The 18,151-nt window shown below is 34.2% G+C and overlaps 2 protein-coding genes across 7 annotated transcripts in view; one reads left to right on the top strand and one right to left on the bottom strand.

Annotated features, from left to right (window-relative positions):
• The first annotated feature begins 194 nt into the window (after positions 1-194).
• Positions 195-16,877, top strand: LOC139747599 (protein-lysine N-methyltransferase EEF2KMT-like). Of its 5 annotated transcripts, none has more exons than XR_011712419.1 (8): positions 195-372; positions 1,147-1,299; positions 1,523-1,717; positions 2,615-2,872; positions 3,082-3,187; positions 3,329-3,469; positions 3,747-3,934; positions 16,024-16,877. XR_011712419.1 is itself a non-coding variant. In XM_071660071.1 (8 exons), the coding sequence occupies exons 1-7, from the start codon at positions 301-303 to the stop codon at positions 3,931-3,933; spliced, it is 1,023 nt and encodes a 340-aa protein (XP_071516172.1). In that variant the 5' UTR covers positions 196-300; the 3' UTR covers position 3,934; positions 16,024-16,877. The 5 variants fall into 5 exon arrangements, 4 of the variants coding, with proteins under 4 accessions (XP_071516172.1, XP_071516173.1, XP_071516170.1 ...); XM_071660071.1 differs by having other exon boundaries at positions 196-372; positions 3,836-3,934; XM_071660069.1 differs by lacking the exon at positions 16,024-16,877 and adding an exon at positions 7,842-11,891 and having other exon boundaries at positions 197-372; positions 3,833-3,934.
• The window catches only part of LOC139747596 (uncharacterized), a 78,699-nt gene continuing 76,770 nt past the window's right edge, over positions 16,223-18,151 (bottom strand). For both annotated transcript variants that reach the window (XM_071660064.1, XM_071660065.1), the window contains exon 4: positions 16,223-17,806. In XM_071660064.1, coding sequence (XP_071516165.1) covers positions 17,136-17,806 — 671 coding nt within the window. In that variant the 3' untranslated portion in view covers positions 16,223-17,135. The remainder of the gene's footprint in view (positions 17,807-18,151) is intronic.

Here is an 18,151-nt window from a genome sequence, read left to right as displayed (position 1 = left end):
GTAATGAATTTCACCCCTTTGGTAGGCTCCTTACAAACCTATATCGCATATCAAAAACGGAGAGAAAGTCATGCAAAGAACCGCAGAATCGTAAAGTAATAATGATAAACTTGATCAGTATGTTAAGAGAACTATATTCCGAATTTTATGAATTAAATCCGAATTCGAATCACACCAAGACGAAATCCGGATTCCCTTCCAAGTTGACACCCCGAGACCAAGATCAACAAACACACGTGGTCAGACCAACACACCTACACCTAGCAGTGACCCCCACAGTCATCTCTAATAGCCAGAGGAATGTTACAAGAAGTCCAGGATCTTTCGTGGAAATATCTACGAATGTACCCATTGAGAGATATTATGTGGAAGGTACCCCACATGCTTGATTAGTTAGGTTACAAGATGATTTAGATATACTAGTGCAACATACTGTAGCTGGCTGCAAGAATGAGGGTCTCACCAGTATAGTGCTCCCCTATTATACTGTACGAATTACGTCATTACAAAACATTTTTAGGTAATTCATCTGTTTCCGGACGCATGTGTTCTGGATGGAAGATTTTAAGGCCATCTGATGGCATGGCTTAGACGACTATCAAATGTAGCAATAAGGTTGGTCATTCCCATCTCTCCCCTCACCGATATGATCATGCGTTAGATTCTGAAGTATTTGATTCCATCGTGAAACCATTATTTTCACACTTAATTCATTTGAACCAAATATGCCTATTTTATGTCATTCAAATCAAGCATAATAGTAACCTCAGTAAACCAAAAGTTTGGGATTTGTTTAGAAATTTGCATATACCTTAACTTTAGAAGTTAGTCTCAGATCACAGAGACCATATATACAAGCTTACAAGACCCTACCCTCCACTATTACATGGTGGAACAGGAGTTTTGCTCTGGTACGTAATTATTTATGACTTGAAAGTATTCAGTTCCTAGAATACTTCAACTTGGCTTTTACAATAGTTAAAACACTATGGAGATGGTGCTTGTGTGTTCTTTAACACTTGATGATAATTGAATGTACAGAAATTTTTTGAATCAAATGATTGAGGCACATGAATTACTTGATAAAGTAGTGTGTTAAAAACTAATGTAGATTTTTAAGATTTCTAACTGGATTGTGTTTTCCAGGATATTCAGATTAACCTTGTACCTCTAGAGTATGATGATTCAATAAGGCTTCAGAAACAAATCCTCAGCAATACAATTCATCACCCGATTGTCCAAAAATACCCTGTGACCTTAACCTACACTCGCTTGTTTCTCAAAGGACTCATTTCTATGGTAAAAACTAAAGACTACAAATTTTCTCATTTGTTATGATTATTTAACATAATATACATTCACTTTTGGATGCATTTTGATTTGAATCCTTAGTCACTTATGTCTTTTGAAATTTATTTTTTGATGTATTACTCTTAGATTTTTCAGCACTTCAAAAATGTTTATACTAAAATAATGAATAAACTTTTGATAGCTGTTGATTATGATTTATGTCTTTCCCTAGATCGAGGAAAGTAACCAAGAAGTTTTTGAGGACCTGTATACAACATACACTAAGCTTCTCTCTCAAAATGCTTCCTCTCCACATTGTGATGACTTCTGTTATAGGACATACAACTTTAGTAAAGCAGGGGTCATAACAGTGAAGGAAACATGCAAGTTAATTTGTGATGGCACAACAGGCATGTGTACTTGGGAGGTTAGTAAGACTGTAGATTATTTTATGGCAAGTAATGTGTAAAGGAGAATAGCAACAGGTTTTCCTTTGTAATTATGATATTTATATCCAATTGAGAACTAGCAGCAGAATGAATGAAACAAAATCTGTTGTATTTGATGGGTTAGGGATGTAATATCTCTGGGCAGTGACCAATTAACTGAACTAAGAAACAAGAGGAAACAGTGGATAATGGTGGAATCATGTAATTATTCAGCCTCTGTATAGTACCATCCTCTCCAAGAGTAATAAGTCCTCTAAAAGTGTAGCTTTCCTTGTCTGAGATTCAGTGTACTGAGATTATCATATTCAGTGGCCATGAGATGTTCCAAGTCTTTTGTATCTTTCTTTGGGATTGGATGCAATAGCATCATTTTGTATGTGGAGGTCTTATGACTGAAGATATATGTCTTATTGGATGACTTAACTTTTAATGCAAAATGAAAAAGTAAGACATTCATGCTTTATATTAATTCACTGGGCAGAGTTACTATGTTCAGGAATGAAATGAGAGGCTGTATGTACCTGATCCACCAATTGGAACTAGGGGTAGAGTTGATTGTAATGATAGATAGAGACAGACCATGGAGAATGCATGATAGTAATGATTAACCTGGGAAAAGAAGACTATAAGCACACTCACTGACCAACATAGTTTTAAGCACAAGAAGCATGCAGTGGTGTATTCACCAGTGTGGATAATAACAAACCAAAGAAGTTTTTACTTACCCCATTTGGGAGGATGTATTTAGTTTTTTCTTTTCTTTTTGCATGTATGTATGCCTAACAGCATCGTAAGTAGAGCATAGGTATGATGTTTCTTGGCTTTTACCTTTACTTGAGTATGAAAATACCTAAACCTAAGATTATATTTTGCAGGCAAGCCATGTTCTGGCAGATTGGTGTTGTAGGGAATCCCATCGTTTTCAGAACAAAAGAATCCTTGAGCTGGGTGCTGGTTTAGGCCTTCTTGGCTTAGCAGTGATTCAGAGTTGTAAACCTTTATCATACATTTTCACAGACTTGCACCACTCTGTTCTTAAGACTTTAAAAGAAAATATATATATCAACTTGAAGGAAAAGCATTCTGGTTTAACTCTACAAGAGAGTGAGGAAGCTACCAGTTCTGATGATTGGGTAAGAAAAGTCATAGTAAAGTTTTGAGTTTGAAACAATTTTTTTCCTGTCTTGTTTTGATATGTATGAATGTTGTGTTAAAGATATTCTAGGTTTGGTAGATGTTACAACTGTTTCATGATCATGCCACAGTGAAATTGCAGGAAATGCAGGAAAAACTTGATGATGATAGCAAGAGGTTTCTGAAAACTGAGGCAGCTTTTTTTCAGGCAAAAGGTATACAAGTGAGTTATAGTGACACTGATGTGCTTATCAAGAGACTAGACTGGGAAAGAGATACTTGTGATGATGACATTGAAGTTATTCTTGCTGCAGGTAATTCAGCAATGTATAATGTTGTGATTTGCTGTCAAAGTATTGGGCTTATAAGAAGCTTGGAGATCTTTTTTGAAAAATTAGATGAAATTTTCAGTACTTTATAGCTTCTGTTACAAGTTTTGATGATTATTCTTTCAGATGTGGTGTATGACACTGATGTTATAGTGCATCTAGTGAAAATCCTAAAGGACATCCTCAGCAAAAGACCAAGAGTAGTAGCATATATTGCGAGCGCTCTTCGGAACCCAGCTACATATACATTTTTCAAGGATGCATTGGGTAGTATTTATTATTTTAAGTATTTGTTAGTTTTGTATGTGTTTATGAGTTATCCATGCATACTTGAGAGTTTTGAAATGCAGTTGGAAGGAATACAGTGTTGAGAGAGGTATAAATTCGGTTGAATGGAGGTAGGCAGGTAAAGAAAAGGGTCATAAGTATTGTTAGTAATGTGCACACAGTTAATGAGATGTAAGATCAGTCCTCCCACCTGGTAGGATTTTGTTTAGATTCCCATTTCATTTTCACTTAGTGGTAAACCAATCATTCTTTTCAGATGTATTTGAGTTATTGTAGTATTTATCTGCTCAACCAGGACCCAGAAAAGCCTCTCGCAGTACTAGAAATAACTTTCTTTTACAGTAGACTGTGGTTTGCATACCTGCACAGAAACGTATCATCAGTATCAAGAATCCCCTTCACAGCCACCGGTGTCTATTACCATCCATCACATCTTACCATGAGGTTAGTATTATTATAGTGCCTATATTTGGAGATGTGTTTATACTCAAGGTAGATTAAAGAATGATTTGGGTGAAATTGATCAAAGGGATGAGAGAAGATGCACAATTGGATTCCTGCTAAAAAGCTCAAGATTATTCTCAGAATTCAAAGGAGACAAATAAATGTTTCTGCATTGTTTCTTTTATTATCATCTGAGAAATTTGAGTGAACACTGTTTATGCTTTGGTAATCACAATGAAGACATTCCTTTGTATTGTATTTCCTATGGTTATGAGGATGAAAACACTGTTCTTGTTATGGTCATTATCTTTTATTTGGGTTGTACAGTACAACTCTGCTTGAAGTTTGAATGTGTCTGAGAAACACTTAGATATTAAGTATTGTCATGTACAATGAGAAATATCCACAGGGTTAAACTGAAGCAGTCATTCCCTGATTAGTAAAACTTAAGGAGTTCTTCCCATTACTACATACATTTATACAATTTACAGTACTTGTCGGTAACACCACAGGGCACATCATCACTGTGTTTGTGTATGCTTATTCCCATATTTGTAGTTAGCATATGTAAATAAGAAACTTTTCATCTATTCGAAGGTATTTAGCATGATTGCTTACTTACTGCTATATGTTTAAAGTATTTTTGAAAAAATACAAGGTCACATCTCACCACAGGTATGAAGGGTAAACCTCATTGTAACTGCCAAAAGAAATAGATGTGTGTGCAGTATATTTTACCACTGTATACAGAACATTTTGGTGAAGGGGGAATATCTCAAAGACCTGGCTTTTATCAGAACGTAACTGCACTAGTAGTAAAGTACCTAGCTTAACTCTTCTGTTGTCCATAATAGATGAATTTTGATTTTGCATTTTGTCGCGTAATACAAAACGGCAGTTGAAGTATTTCGTAAAAAGTAGTGAAGATTTATTCTTATTGAGTTTTTTTATCTTTTATAGCTTTTTCATATATTTGTAGCCTTTACATAGTGTCATCAATGATGTTGCACTATACATCATGACTAAGAAATATGAAGATGTTCAGAAAATAACCCACTTAATAAGAATAACTAAAAAGAACAGATGTTCTTAAGAGGTTTTTATTCATAATTATAACAGTCATGATAAATGTGAACAGAATTAGAAGAGTGTAATGTGCTATACATTTCCAAGTAATTGGTCTGTAAAGGAATTTCATTCACATGAGACAAGTTTTTCATAGAAATAATTCAATGGTAGACATATGACGTAACTTACATATATCTGCACTGGTACTATTAGTCTATTTAAATATTGGAGTAAGGCAATGAATATTATTGAAGGACTTTGTGTTGATAAAGAGAGAAGTCAAAAGAACAATGGATGGACAGGGTGATAAGTTTGTTTATGAGAGGCTAAGTGTGAAGTGGAATGAAAGATTTGACCAAACATGTGTTAATGAGATTCCAGTGTTATGAAGTGGATAGTTGGATGGCAGTATGTTGACAAGATAATTAGAAGGAACAGAATGAAAAATAACATTAAGGTAATAAAGGTTTTATATCATTGGAGAATGAAAATTTCTGATAAGGCACATCAGAATGCTGAGACTGAAGACCAGGACGAAGGAGTATATTTACGAGAGATGTGTGGAGAAAAGCAGTGTGTATAAGATGTGCCACATAAGGTTAGGGCTTGGTATCAGAAACAAGTTATGTTTAGAAAATTCATAACCTTATAATCTACTAAAAATGTTACATGACTCTCATTAATGATTATATTCAGCTTCCCTTTTTTAAGATGTAAACAGACAGAATGGCTCATGATAATTCTGAAGTTTAGAATGTATTGTGAATTATATTAACACATGGCGGTCAATACATCTTTGTTATGTTGGATATAATTTCAGCAGTAAGAATTGTTATTGCCTAGAGAGTCATTAAGAAGTGAATATGTAGCATTTTTGGATCTTGTGAGAGAATATTAAGATAGGGTTGATAGAGATGCCTTGTGGAAGGTGTTGTGAATATATTAAGAGAGTAAGGTATAAGTTTGAGCAGGAAGAGTGATTTTCAGCGAAGGTGGGTCTTCATCAAGGATGTGTGAGTGGCACCATGGCTGTTTAATCTGTTCAGTGGACATAGTTGTGAGAGGTAAATGTGAGGGTCATAAAGCAAGAAGTTTGGGAGTGGTAGACATGGAGATGAATTAGTTACTGTTTGCAGATAGCTTAGCTCAGCAGTAAGAATAAAAGTAAGGTGATGAGTTGCAGCTGTTGGAATAAGACAGGATGGCCTGAGTATTAAAGGGAGAGGCAGTGGATGATTGTAGATTCCTGGGATTAGACTTACCAGCTGATAAAACAGTGAGGGCTGAGGTGAGTCATAGTATGGAAGAGGGGAATAAGGTCTTCTTTGCATTAACCGTTTAATTAAGATTACTTTGGAGTCTGCATTTTGACAATGGCCATTGATTACCATAGGGTATGCATTTTTGTCTGCATGCCAAAAGTTTAATTGGAAGGCACAATTTATTGGTATTTAGAGATGCCTTATGTCATGAGCAACTATAGTTAGCAACAGGAAAAAATCCTAGTTTCAGTTATTGACATGATAATGGGGAAGGTAGGTCCTGACAAGCCCAATTTTATGCCTCATGTTAATCAGTGACTACTTAGCAATAGTCTTTGGGCACTAATCATAGTCTTAATAATTTGGTGGATGTTGAAGTGTTAGTATTAGTAAAGTTCTTTGTTAATCATTGATCCATTTTTGGTGAGGAAAAAGAGACAAAGAAATCAAGCAAAATTCAGCACACATATGATAAGCAAAGTCATGCCAAATTTTAATGTATGTATGGCAACAAATGTGGTTAACTTATCTGATTTTTCCTTTTTTATGTCTGGGGAACACATTCTTAATTTCTAAAGAGCTATTATGTATCTGCAAATGGTTCTATTTGTATTAACCATTCCTGTTTGTTATGAAATTGAAAGGAAAATGTATACATTATTTCATATATCTCTCTATACAGTAGGAATATTATGATTCACACAACTTCTAGATAAGGAAAGTAACATACAGATATCATATGTTGACTCTACAGAATTCCCATCATCGTGATGCTGTTGCTTATGTAGACATTCAAACAGAAATTGGGTTGGGTTTTTATTTATTCTATTTAATATTTATTCACCTGTATACTATAAAGTTTTATAAATTGTGTGGAAGAACTAGGTGTGCCATGAAGATATCATTACTTGGCTTGCAGACCTTAATGAACTTACTGGTAGAACACTTTAGTTGAACACTGAAGATACATGATATGTTAGACATAACTCCATTTTTAGCCTCTCTCTGATGTGATAAAACTATGCAACAGCTTAATAGAAGTGAAGTTGGAGGCAGATTGATTTTGTTTATAGTTTTAATTTAGCAGTCTTATGTATCGCTTGCATTGATGCGAACCATAAGTTTACATTTCAAATGGATCTGTGTCCGAATTTTGTGTAACCGATATTACACTGTTTAATTGATGTTGAAATTTATATTACACGTTCTCATACACATGAATCATTTACAATATTGTTTATAATCATTTGCTACAAACTTATTTCTCTGAAAATTAGTGGTAGTGCAACACAGCTTTTGTTGATGACTGAATAGATATTATCCAGTGGTATTATCAAGTACGTGCTAGAGAGAAGTTGCAGTGTTACACATGTATCATTTATTGAGTTGGGTTGTGTTCTTTTGATATCAGTTGCATGGTGGGATTTGAACTATGGATTTCTGTTTTGTTCTTATCTTCTAGTTTTAATCTTGATGCTGTGTAATGCTTTTTCTGTACTGTACTGGTTTTTCATATCTCGTATAATTAGGGATGCAACTTCTTCAGCTTTTTAATTTTTTTTTTCTATAATTCCCAGGATTCATATAAAACCAAGGAAGAAAAACTGGATAGGGAGATAGGGAATAGACTCAAGACAGAGCAGGCTAACAGCCTATATGGCTTAAGATAACTCATCATTCTTGAGATTATTCAGGAGTCTCTACAAATCTGTCATCTTGCCACATGCAGTCAAGGCTTGGTCATGGTGATCTATATCATAGGTATATTAATAATATTCCTGGCTACCAGTCAACAGTATGTAATTGGGCTCATGTAAGCAGATAGCAATGATGATTCCTTTGAGAGAACCATCTTTTTACCATGAGGCATGAATCGTAAGCAGATTCCAATTCCCATACAACAGGTATCTGAAGTTTACATTTTTGTCATGTTGCAGTAACTTGCCATTACAAACATCAGTTTGAAGTTTACAGTTTAACTATAATTTCCTAGCATTTTGTGGATATCTTTCACATAATAAGAAACAGTTTTGTCAAAAGAACTGCTGAGGATTTTGGTGGAGTGAAAAACAGGTAGTTATGAGAGTGGCTCAAGAGTTCTTTTGATGGTTCAAACTTTTACTGTTGTAATATAGTGCAGTTTGCTTAAGCCCAGGCTTAACAACATGCCTCATGAACTTTAGATCATCATGAATAGTCAAGAATCATGATTTGCTTGGCCTCTGGGAAAATCGTATACTGTTCAGTTCCTTAATCTCAGAAGATATGGGTAGGGGTTGTATCATGAGTTTTTATTTCAGTTTATGGGCATGTTAAATTTTAACATCAGTTTCATTGAAAATCACATCAGTGGATTTACGATAATTATTAAATAGGTAACTATGAAAAGAAAGGCTGTTTCAGCTTAGGGAACTTAAGAGATATGGTACCTTTTTTTCAGCAATATTTATGTAAGTGGAGTACCACTTTACACTATATTTCAAAAATGCTGAAAACTCTGGAGCTTTTGGGCAAAGGGTCTCCTCGCTACCCATTACATTTCCAGATATTTGAGTTCAGCCTGTCACATACCTGTGTAATATTTTCTGTTAGAATATAGACAGCTATGCATGATCTGAACAAATGTCATAAATTAAAGTAATTTCATTCACAGAATTTGCAACTCATGGAAATTATCTTGCTGTCATGTGTCACAACATTTGTGACCATTTATTGGATGTAATACATTCATTTATACTTGAAAGTGGTGTTAGATGATATCGTACATATTGTTTAGAAAGTTTTGAGATTTGGTCAACTAAATTTACCATACTTATGTGGGACCTGAAATCTTGAATATTCAACAGATTTTTTCAGAGTATTATAAGACTATGTAAATGAAGATCAGTGGGGAGTAAGGTATATAAACAGTTTGTAAATTGGGCTTTTGAAATGGCTTTAGTTATTTGTTTATAAATACTTAATTCATGGACCAGACATACTAGATATTTTATCAGAATGATGAATCAGGCATCCATGTTTTCATTCAAGCTGACATATAATCATAGAATGGTTTCTTCCTTCCATTTGGCAATTAGGTTTATCTTTAAACTTCATGTCATGAAAATGGTAATTAATTTTTAGATTAAAAACGATAAACATTTTACATATAATTACTTTGTGCAGATGGTTTAAGTTTTGTAAAGAGAATGATAACTGATTTTTCCACTACATTGCAATAAGTTTTATCGTACATTTGCATTTGTTATATTCTGATACACAAAATGTGGCAGTACTCACCTCTGTTGCATGGACAAAGTCAGCAGCAAGAAAGACTTTACACTAACTGAAGCAAAATTGGGAGTGTGATGATCATATGACAGTCAGTTTGCAAACTAACTTGTACTTTTTCCCATGTTGTTGCTTTACTATCAGGAAACTGTTGTCATAGTTATGCTCAGGTATAGCTTATGAATAAGCAAGTGAAGCTTCAGGTTCCTTTTAATGCTATTGAATTTTATGACATGAGTTTATAAAGTTAGAATAATTAATTCATTAATCAATTAATTAATGTAAAACATCTTTATTCCTATTCCTACATTACTGCTAATTAATAGTTGCATGAAACCTGCATGTACATCTCTTAATTCTAACCAATATAGAAACTGTAAATACTTACTTTATACACTGTGAAAATAGCTTTAATGGAGATATATGTAAAGATTTAGTTATATATATAGTAGAATATCATCCTTTCTTAATGATGAAAAGAGTTTAAGATTAAATTCTCGATGATTTCTATTGATGTCATAATATCTGTGAGCATCACAGTTTCTTTGTTGGTGAGAACTGTTGAAGCATAGATTGGTACAGTTTGTATTGCAATTCATTGACTATAATATTGATGATATGTATGTATTCCAAAGGTTTCTGTAGAATATCATATATGGTATTCTGTTATCAAATTAAGATTTAGCCACAGGTGCACTGTCCTGTTTGTCAGGTGGTAAGTGTAAACACGTAAAGATATTAAGAACCTAAACTCAAAACCTCTAGTATTATCCATTAGATATACTGATATGTACCATACTTATTCTTGATATTAGTTTTGGGAATTCTTTCATGTATTGGTGAAATTAGTTTTATTGCTGTCAAAACTCCTATCTCTGATTAGGAACATGGGATTAACTAGTCACAAAGCTTAAGAATTACACGGAATAATGTCCAAAAAAAAAAAAAAATTAAGCCCTCAAATTGAATAATATTGAACTGGTATGTTTGAAAATGGTTGGCATTGGTGAATTTTTGTGGAGTGGTTGGTTGTGTTTGCATTTTTATTCTTTAGGTGCCACTGATTGTGCCTCTCTGCTAAATTTCATACACAGTATTCAGTCTTAAATTTAACCTCATTCATGGGTACATTTTAGAAAAAAGGCACAATCAGTATACATATGTTTGCAAAAAATTTCAATGATTCCATTAAGGACATGCTGTGTTGAATAGGGGCAGTAGGGTAATAATTTATACATACTCTTCAATCATTTGAAAGTAAAATTCAGTAATAAAAATAAATGAGCTATAACAGTGAATCCATTTAATACATTTAATAAATATATTTCATTCATTGTCTTTAAAGAAAATATATATTATACTACAGTGAATTGTTATCCAAGATAACAAAGAAGTTGTGTTTACAGATTACATAGAATGATGTAGAACATCCGTAAGCTTAGACATTATTATCAAACATTTGCTGTGTCGCAACATTATCAGCCAATGTAGATTTCACTTTAATAAAACACTGTAATTAAAGAGCACGAGATACTAATCTGATGAATGTTGGATCCAGATTGTGCACGTAAGGGAACAACAAAGGGAAAACAGAACAGAATAGTGTTAATACAATTTGTATACAATTCCCCTTCATTGTTTACTCAATTCTGTTAAACTGATGTGACATTCTTTAAGCAGTGGATAACTGTCTCTTGCTGATTAATGTTTGTTGTAGTTTAGGAATCCTTGTATGTCTTTGATTTTTCTTAATCATGATATCATGTACAGATCACTTTTCTGTTTACTAGATCCTGTGAACAACTTTAGATTACATATATCACCATTATGAATGACTAAGCTTTGCTTATGAAGATGAATTGTTTTTCCCCTGATATCATTACCATGTATAGCACCAGTAAACGACCTGTTTAGTTCATAATGATTACATGGATCATACTTTATAATTCTGTTTTCCCCTCTAGGATTTTCCTTATCATGGTAGATAAAATCAATGTTGTTCTCAGACACAAACTTACTAGATATATTAGAAATACTAATAATGTACAGAAACATACAGAAATTGAAATATGAGTTTTAGATTCTGTGGACCACAAGATTGCAGTATTGTATTTTAAAAGGTTTAAAGAAGCATGAAACACAAAAACATCAAAAACTAAGTTTATTTAAGAGCTACATTGAAGTCAAATTTGCTGATGATGTCACGACAGTGCAATTTGTTAGTGATCATTGTGCATATGAGAAGATGCTTGCATATTGGTGATCGGTCTTCATGAAATGTGTAATTGGTGATAATATATTATACAAGTTATCATCCAAAGGCAAATTTTGGAATATGCATACAAATGTACATACCTACAATACAGAATAAGAAACCATGTTTGGTTATTTACAAAATAATGTTATGTAATAAATACTTATATTGTGATGTATTTACTCCATCTCACATGGAGCCAGATGCCCATGCAGTATTCTTGTCTTAGATATTGTATTGTCTGTTAAAAAATGTGGGAATGTGTGAACTGAGATTGCTAGAAACAATTCTCTGATACATGTGCACAACATCAAGCAGGCAAACTTTAGTCAGCCTTATTTTCTCTGTTCACTGTATCACATATAGAAATGAAAAATCATCCACATGAATGAAAACTTTCCAAAAGGGCAACAGTATTTGTGTTTCTCATATTTCAGTGCAGTTAATAATTTAGTTTACAGTATATAAACAGGTAGAAGGGTCAACCCATTTTTTAATAAATGTAATAGTTCTGATACTTTTGGATGAACATTTGATTGAAGTTAATACTGATACTCATGTTTGATAATTGATTTTAATAATGAAAACCTTTTCCTTTCTTGCTCATTCAATGGCTGACTAAAATTTATCTGGTCTATCCTATGGGGTAACTATGGTCGTGTTTGCAACGAGTTTGAACTGAAGTAGACTGTAGCCCTCTGCTTTTGATGTGTTTACTTCATATTTTCAGTAATATGTGAAAGAAAATGTAATACCTAATTACACATATCGAACATGAATTATGGGAATAAAGCAGATGGTTGCAGTCAGCACAAGCAAAGCACAGCAAATGCAAGCATTGAGTGAAAAGTAATGGATCAGTAACAATCTACACTGACAATCAGGGATCAGGGAGAGAGAAAAAGTTATGCAAGGATATTCCATACATATAAGGGAAACATTCATCCATAATGACCTCACAATAGCCATGAAGTATCATAATTGATGGAACCAATACAGTATATTACTTAGGTGTTTTCAACATCTTTCATTGTAATAGTGACAATATTTTTGCAGAATACTTTAGAATCCTTAGCAATGTTATGCTCTTTATGTATTAGTAGAGGTTGATTAGTTTTTTAAACCTTTATATATATATAGCACTTAAATCATATAAAATGAACCATGGCTACCTTACCGTTAATGCAATTAAGTTCATCTTGATGGTTAAGAATATAGTCTAGAATGAAAAGGTGACTAATTCAACTTTTATTTGTTGTTCTTAATTTAGGTTTTCATACTGGACTGTTAAAACTGAGATTGCCAGTTAGGGTTGAATTTTATCAGCGGCATAGCACAATGCCAAAATAGTGACAAAATGTTATGGCAAGAAACACAAATATCGAGGTTGTTCCTCGATTTAGCATGCATACCCATTTATCAGCATATTACTTGACTGAATTTACATGGTTCTTCTTGTTGCTGATTTTTATAATGTCACTTTAAAGAAGTATTTTGGTTAATTCAGTATTCAATTTTACTTAAAGAGAGGGCTTATCAGAAACTTTAACACCATTAATATCTGATGAGTATTTGGTGGAAGCCTCTTTTGCCACTTGCAAGCTCATACTTTGTATATCTCAACAGACTGTATTTTTTAATTTTCATTTTATCAAATTTCTTATGAAAGTGAAGATATACATATGTGCATCAATCAGGACATACATTTTCTGAAGTATCAGTAAAGTAACAACAGTCCTTCTAAATGATTTTATTTTCTGATATTATATGTGAAGATTGTGAATGATGAATCAGGAACGATAATAAAGGACTTTTGTAAAGCATTTTCTGTACAGCAGCACAATCCGACTTTGATAATATCAAAATGCTCATTAGTGAATTGCCCTTATTCATTGTGGAAAGAAAGAACCCTGATATGCGATTTACTGAATTCATTCTCTTACTATTGGTTGATGTTTAAATTTTGATGTATTTAGTTAAAGAAATATTGAGATAAATTTTGAGTTGTGCAGTGCAAGGTAAATGGTGCCCTTGTCATGCTTAGGATGTTTTGAATCATCTTTCTGTTATATTGACAGTGAAGTATAAATTTATGTTTTATGTAGTAAGAGTTTAGGTGCTCTGAGTGTACATCAGTATTATTAGCGTGCTTAAAGATTATGGCTGTGCCCATATGGAACTATTTGGTGCAACATTTTCTTTAATAACAGATATTAAAGCTTATATAGTCATATGCTTTAAGATTAAGGGATTGTATGATGCAAAATTTCTTGCATTTATTACTCTTATTGTCATAAGTATCTATTGTAATGAACACATTTTATTCTCTGTGAAATGATACATTGAAAGGTTATTTATATGCTTGCTGTGTATTGTAGATCTGGAAAAAAATAAGATATATCTTTTTAAGACTACCAAAATCGAGAAAAGATCATAAAAACAACTTTAAATTCAGTTCCATATTATGATAAGATTTAAACAATATCTGATCAGGCAATCAATGGCATTAATTCTGTTATAGGTACCAGTTACTTTTTGGTATTATTCTCTTTGTTAATGTTTGCATTGAATTAATTCACAATTGTATGAAAATACAATGATCATCTTTGTCAAATAAGTATGGTGCATCTAATGCTAAATTTACTCTAGGACTATAGTCACTCATTTTTCAACAAGTGATATTCACAAGTACCCCTTAAATTATCATTCCATTCATCCACATGCATTCTTCGTTTACACTGTAAGATACTCTTCTAGTTCACCATACTACTGACTAGTTTAGAATATTTAACTATTTATCCTAATCCACCCACATTCTTCTTAACCTAGCAGGACTAGATACCCATATGGAGCCGAGGACACACCTCATTTCAGTACACTGAATGAGATCCTTTCTCATTGCATTTAGCCACTGGACGGAATCCAACTCAAGCTAGGAAGCAGTTAACAGAATTGGCATCCTAGTCACATTTCTTCTTCGTTGTCATTTACCATCATCATTGGCTATACCTTTTCGGTTTGTCTAATGCATTATGCCTTTTTCCTTATTTAAAGCAGGATGGCTTATGTAAAATCTTTCCTTATGTATGAGCTTTGTTACTGAACTCTGCCAATGGGGTTGCATTGCGAGAGAAAAGTCATCTTTGGCATGGTTTTATTATCATCAGTGGGTAAAAATGTGTAGTTTCATCAACTTCTTCAAAGGAGTGTTATTTCCCTGGTTCTGATTTAGTGAAGCTTTGATGCTGCAGTAGCCCCATAAAAGGGGCTGCTAACCATCTCTAAGCCTTTAAGTGTCAGAGATGTAAGGTGACACTTTTCACACTTCAGAAGTGTGAATTGGTCTGTTTATTGGTCTGTTTATCACACAAGGGAAGCAGGTGCTACTAGCTTTTAAAGGGAAATGAAGTTTTATATAAAAGATGGCTGCCTCCCAAAATATACAAATGGGAGAAGGAAGGGAAAGAGAATGCATACAGATAGGCACTGAGGATTACTCAAAGAAAAGCAATTGAGAATTACCATTACATTAAAGGTTATGAGGATTACCTTCATGTGGAGATAAATGGAAAATTGCTATGTTTGAATGGCAAAGGGGTGTCAGAATGTGTTCCAGACCACCATGTGGGCTGCATTGTAATGGGTTAAGGTCAAAGCAATTAAAGGGAAAAGAAGAAACATCCTTCCATGGTAATGTCTGTATAGGCAACTGAAATAGACCTGTCCATATCCATGCTAGTGCTCCAGTGGATAGATAATCAAAGCCGACCAGTTTGCATTTATGGCAGTGTTTCCATGGACAACAAAGACTGACTAGTTCACTAACTGTATTAATTGATGATATCATAAAGAATCATTTCTCTCTCCTAACATCTAACTTAACTTTCCCATTGCCTTTCCCTTTATTCTGTACCACTGTCTTAGGATGAAACAAATATTCCTTGTATGGTGCAATGCATTTGGTTTTTTGAATAGCAGGAAAGGTGAATCACTTCAATATCCGTAAGATGTTGAACAATTTTGATAAAGACTTACAGTAAAGTTGTACCCCAGTACATCTTTCAAGTTGTTCTTATTCTTAATTTTTCGTATCCAACGATTAAATGCCACAAATTCGATGTATACAGGAGAAGCAGGTATTCTTTCAGAATCATAAAATGTACTTTCAGAAGAAGACATACTTTCAGGAGCAGATACATTTCAGGAGCAAACAAACTTACAAGCACACTTTCCAGGAACCGAGGGACGGAGAGTAAGGTTCTCTTGTCGGACCTGGACGGATATAGACTGGACGGAGTGCAGGGTTTGGGCGCCTCGCAGCATGGGACGGCAAGTCAGACGATAACACTACATTGCTAATTACACAAGAAAATACATTCAGTAATTTACATCTATGGCCTTAGAAGTACAAGGATATATTACAATACTATCAAATTCGCAAAGGGTAAAATAATATTTGGTAGCTAAGTGACTAGATTAAGTACAGTGTAACTGCCATAGCAAACACGACTATATACATACACAAACATAATGTAGAGCAAAAACATCTATGATACTAATTTAAGTATTTAAATGAATTAATATTCAAAATTCTTACTTACAGGGTTTTGTATGGGAAATGATTATTGTCATTTCTTTCACGGAATCCATTCATATATCTGCCATATTACTGCTATTAGACATTGAAAAACAGATGTCTGGCAGATTATAGTAGCTTGTGCAAAATAGTTTGTTTATAATTACCATATGTGCTAACAGTATTTGGTTTATGCAGGTAGTAGCAACATCATTCAGGCTCTGGAGGAATCTGAGCATTCTTATCTATGATCAGGCTATGGCACAATGAATCTGGGACTCTCCATGAGTAACAAAGCTAGATAGCAATTATTAGGCCATCATGTATTTTACAGTGTGTAATGTGACTGAAGTGAACAGTATTCATGATCCTTATTGTGAGAGAGTTTGCCTGTAAATATGTCTTCATGATACCCCTAGCTCTACCACTGTAATGAAGTAATGGTACTGACTAGATATTGTCAAATTCTTTGCACCTTATAATCACTTAAGAATAAATAACGACTGAAAAGAACTGCAGTTTGATCATTCTCCCTTCCTATTTTAAGAAATATCAGTTTATCTAAATCATATCACAAATCACCTTAGGAAAAAAACTATGTGTCTCAACTTTCCTGATTACACATTCAGGAATGCAGACCTCACTTATGTTATCTGGAAAAATCTAAGTTAATTATCAGTCACTTTTTTGCAAAATATAAATACTGGAAACCCTCTATACCAAAGCATTCTCATTTGCTTCTACTTCTGAACTTAATTATATGCAGCTATTTTACAGAACATCTAGATCTATAAGGTTATCAAAGTCAAGATTGGCATCAAGTAAGGACAAAGTCTTGGCTTCATCCCAGTTGGTGTCAGGGCCCCAGTAGGGATGGGCATCTTGTACTAACACGGGTGCTGTGGATGGTTCCAAGGGTGTGAGCTGTGTCAGGCTACTGCAAAAAGTGTTGATAGATGGAAGCTCACCATACCCTCCTTTATTCCAATTTCCACCACTACTGATATCAAGGGAAGAAGTAAGGGAATCTGCACCATCATTAGAAGCCTCAGAGTACTCAGAACTTGTGAAAAGCTCCTCCTCAACTCCTAAAGAAGCAGGACTGAGTTCTAAGGATGGTAATGTTGGCGCTGTGGTGGTGGAGGTGGTGATGGTGATAACCTGTTGGTGCTGTGAACTCTGATGATGGTCACTTATGGAAATGTGTTGGTGAGGGAGATTTTGATGATGCTGGTGATGTTGGAGAGGTTGTGCAGTAGTGGTAGTGGGAACTGTGGTGGGGTAGGTGGATGGATCGCCAGTTTGACCAAGGTCCGTCACTAATTCCTGGGCTTGACATGGCCAGGAGTCGTCACTGACTTCTTCTCCAAGCAGTGTTGACCAAACCAAGTCATCCTTCAGATTACTTCCACAATCACCCAATTCCCCATCTACTTCAACACCTGCAAATTGTTCAGTTTTAGTAAACAGAAAATAGAAATGATGAATGTTCACAGACATGAGGAGCATTTTCAATACTCTTAACCAAATATACTGTACATAAAGGTATGTTACTCTTGAGGAAATCATGTGAAGGTATTTTTGAATTGCAGCTATTTAGGAAAAGCTACCCTAACTGTTAAGGCAAGGGAATATTTCTTTGTGGCTCTTCTTGCTTAAGTCTGAATGCAATAAATTATAGTTCTACAAGATATTTATTCATTCCCTTTTGAGGGGCACAGACTGAACCTTTGTGACAAAATATTCAGCAAATCCTCAAGTACACCTCTCTCCATGTGTAAAAATCC

The sequence above is a fragment of the Panulirus ornatus genome, chromosome 69 (assembly GCF_036320965.1).
Source record: "Panulirus ornatus isolate Po-2019 chromosome 69, ASM3632096v1, whole genome shotgun sequence".
NCBI classification, from domain to species: domain Eukaryota; kingdom Metazoa; phylum Arthropoda; class Malacostraca; order Decapoda; family Palinuridae; genus Panulirus; species Panulirus ornatus.
This window is presented reverse-complemented; position numbering and strand designations above follow the sequence as displayed.

Bases quoted from the DNA above. Each gene is read 5' to 3' on its own strand.
- LOC139747599 (XM_071660068.1), top strand. From the start codon at position 301: ATGTTACAAGAAGTCCAGGATCTTTCGTGGAAATATCTACGAATGTAC. The intron at 1,718-2,614 runs GTTAGTAAGACT...TATATTTTGCAG, and splicing joins CAGGCATGTGTACTTGGGAG to GCAAGCCATGTTCTGGCAGA. The intron at 3,188-3,328 runs GTAATTCAGCAA...TTATTCTTTCAG, and splicing joins TGAAGTTATTCTTGCTGCAG to ATGTGGTGTATGACACTGAT.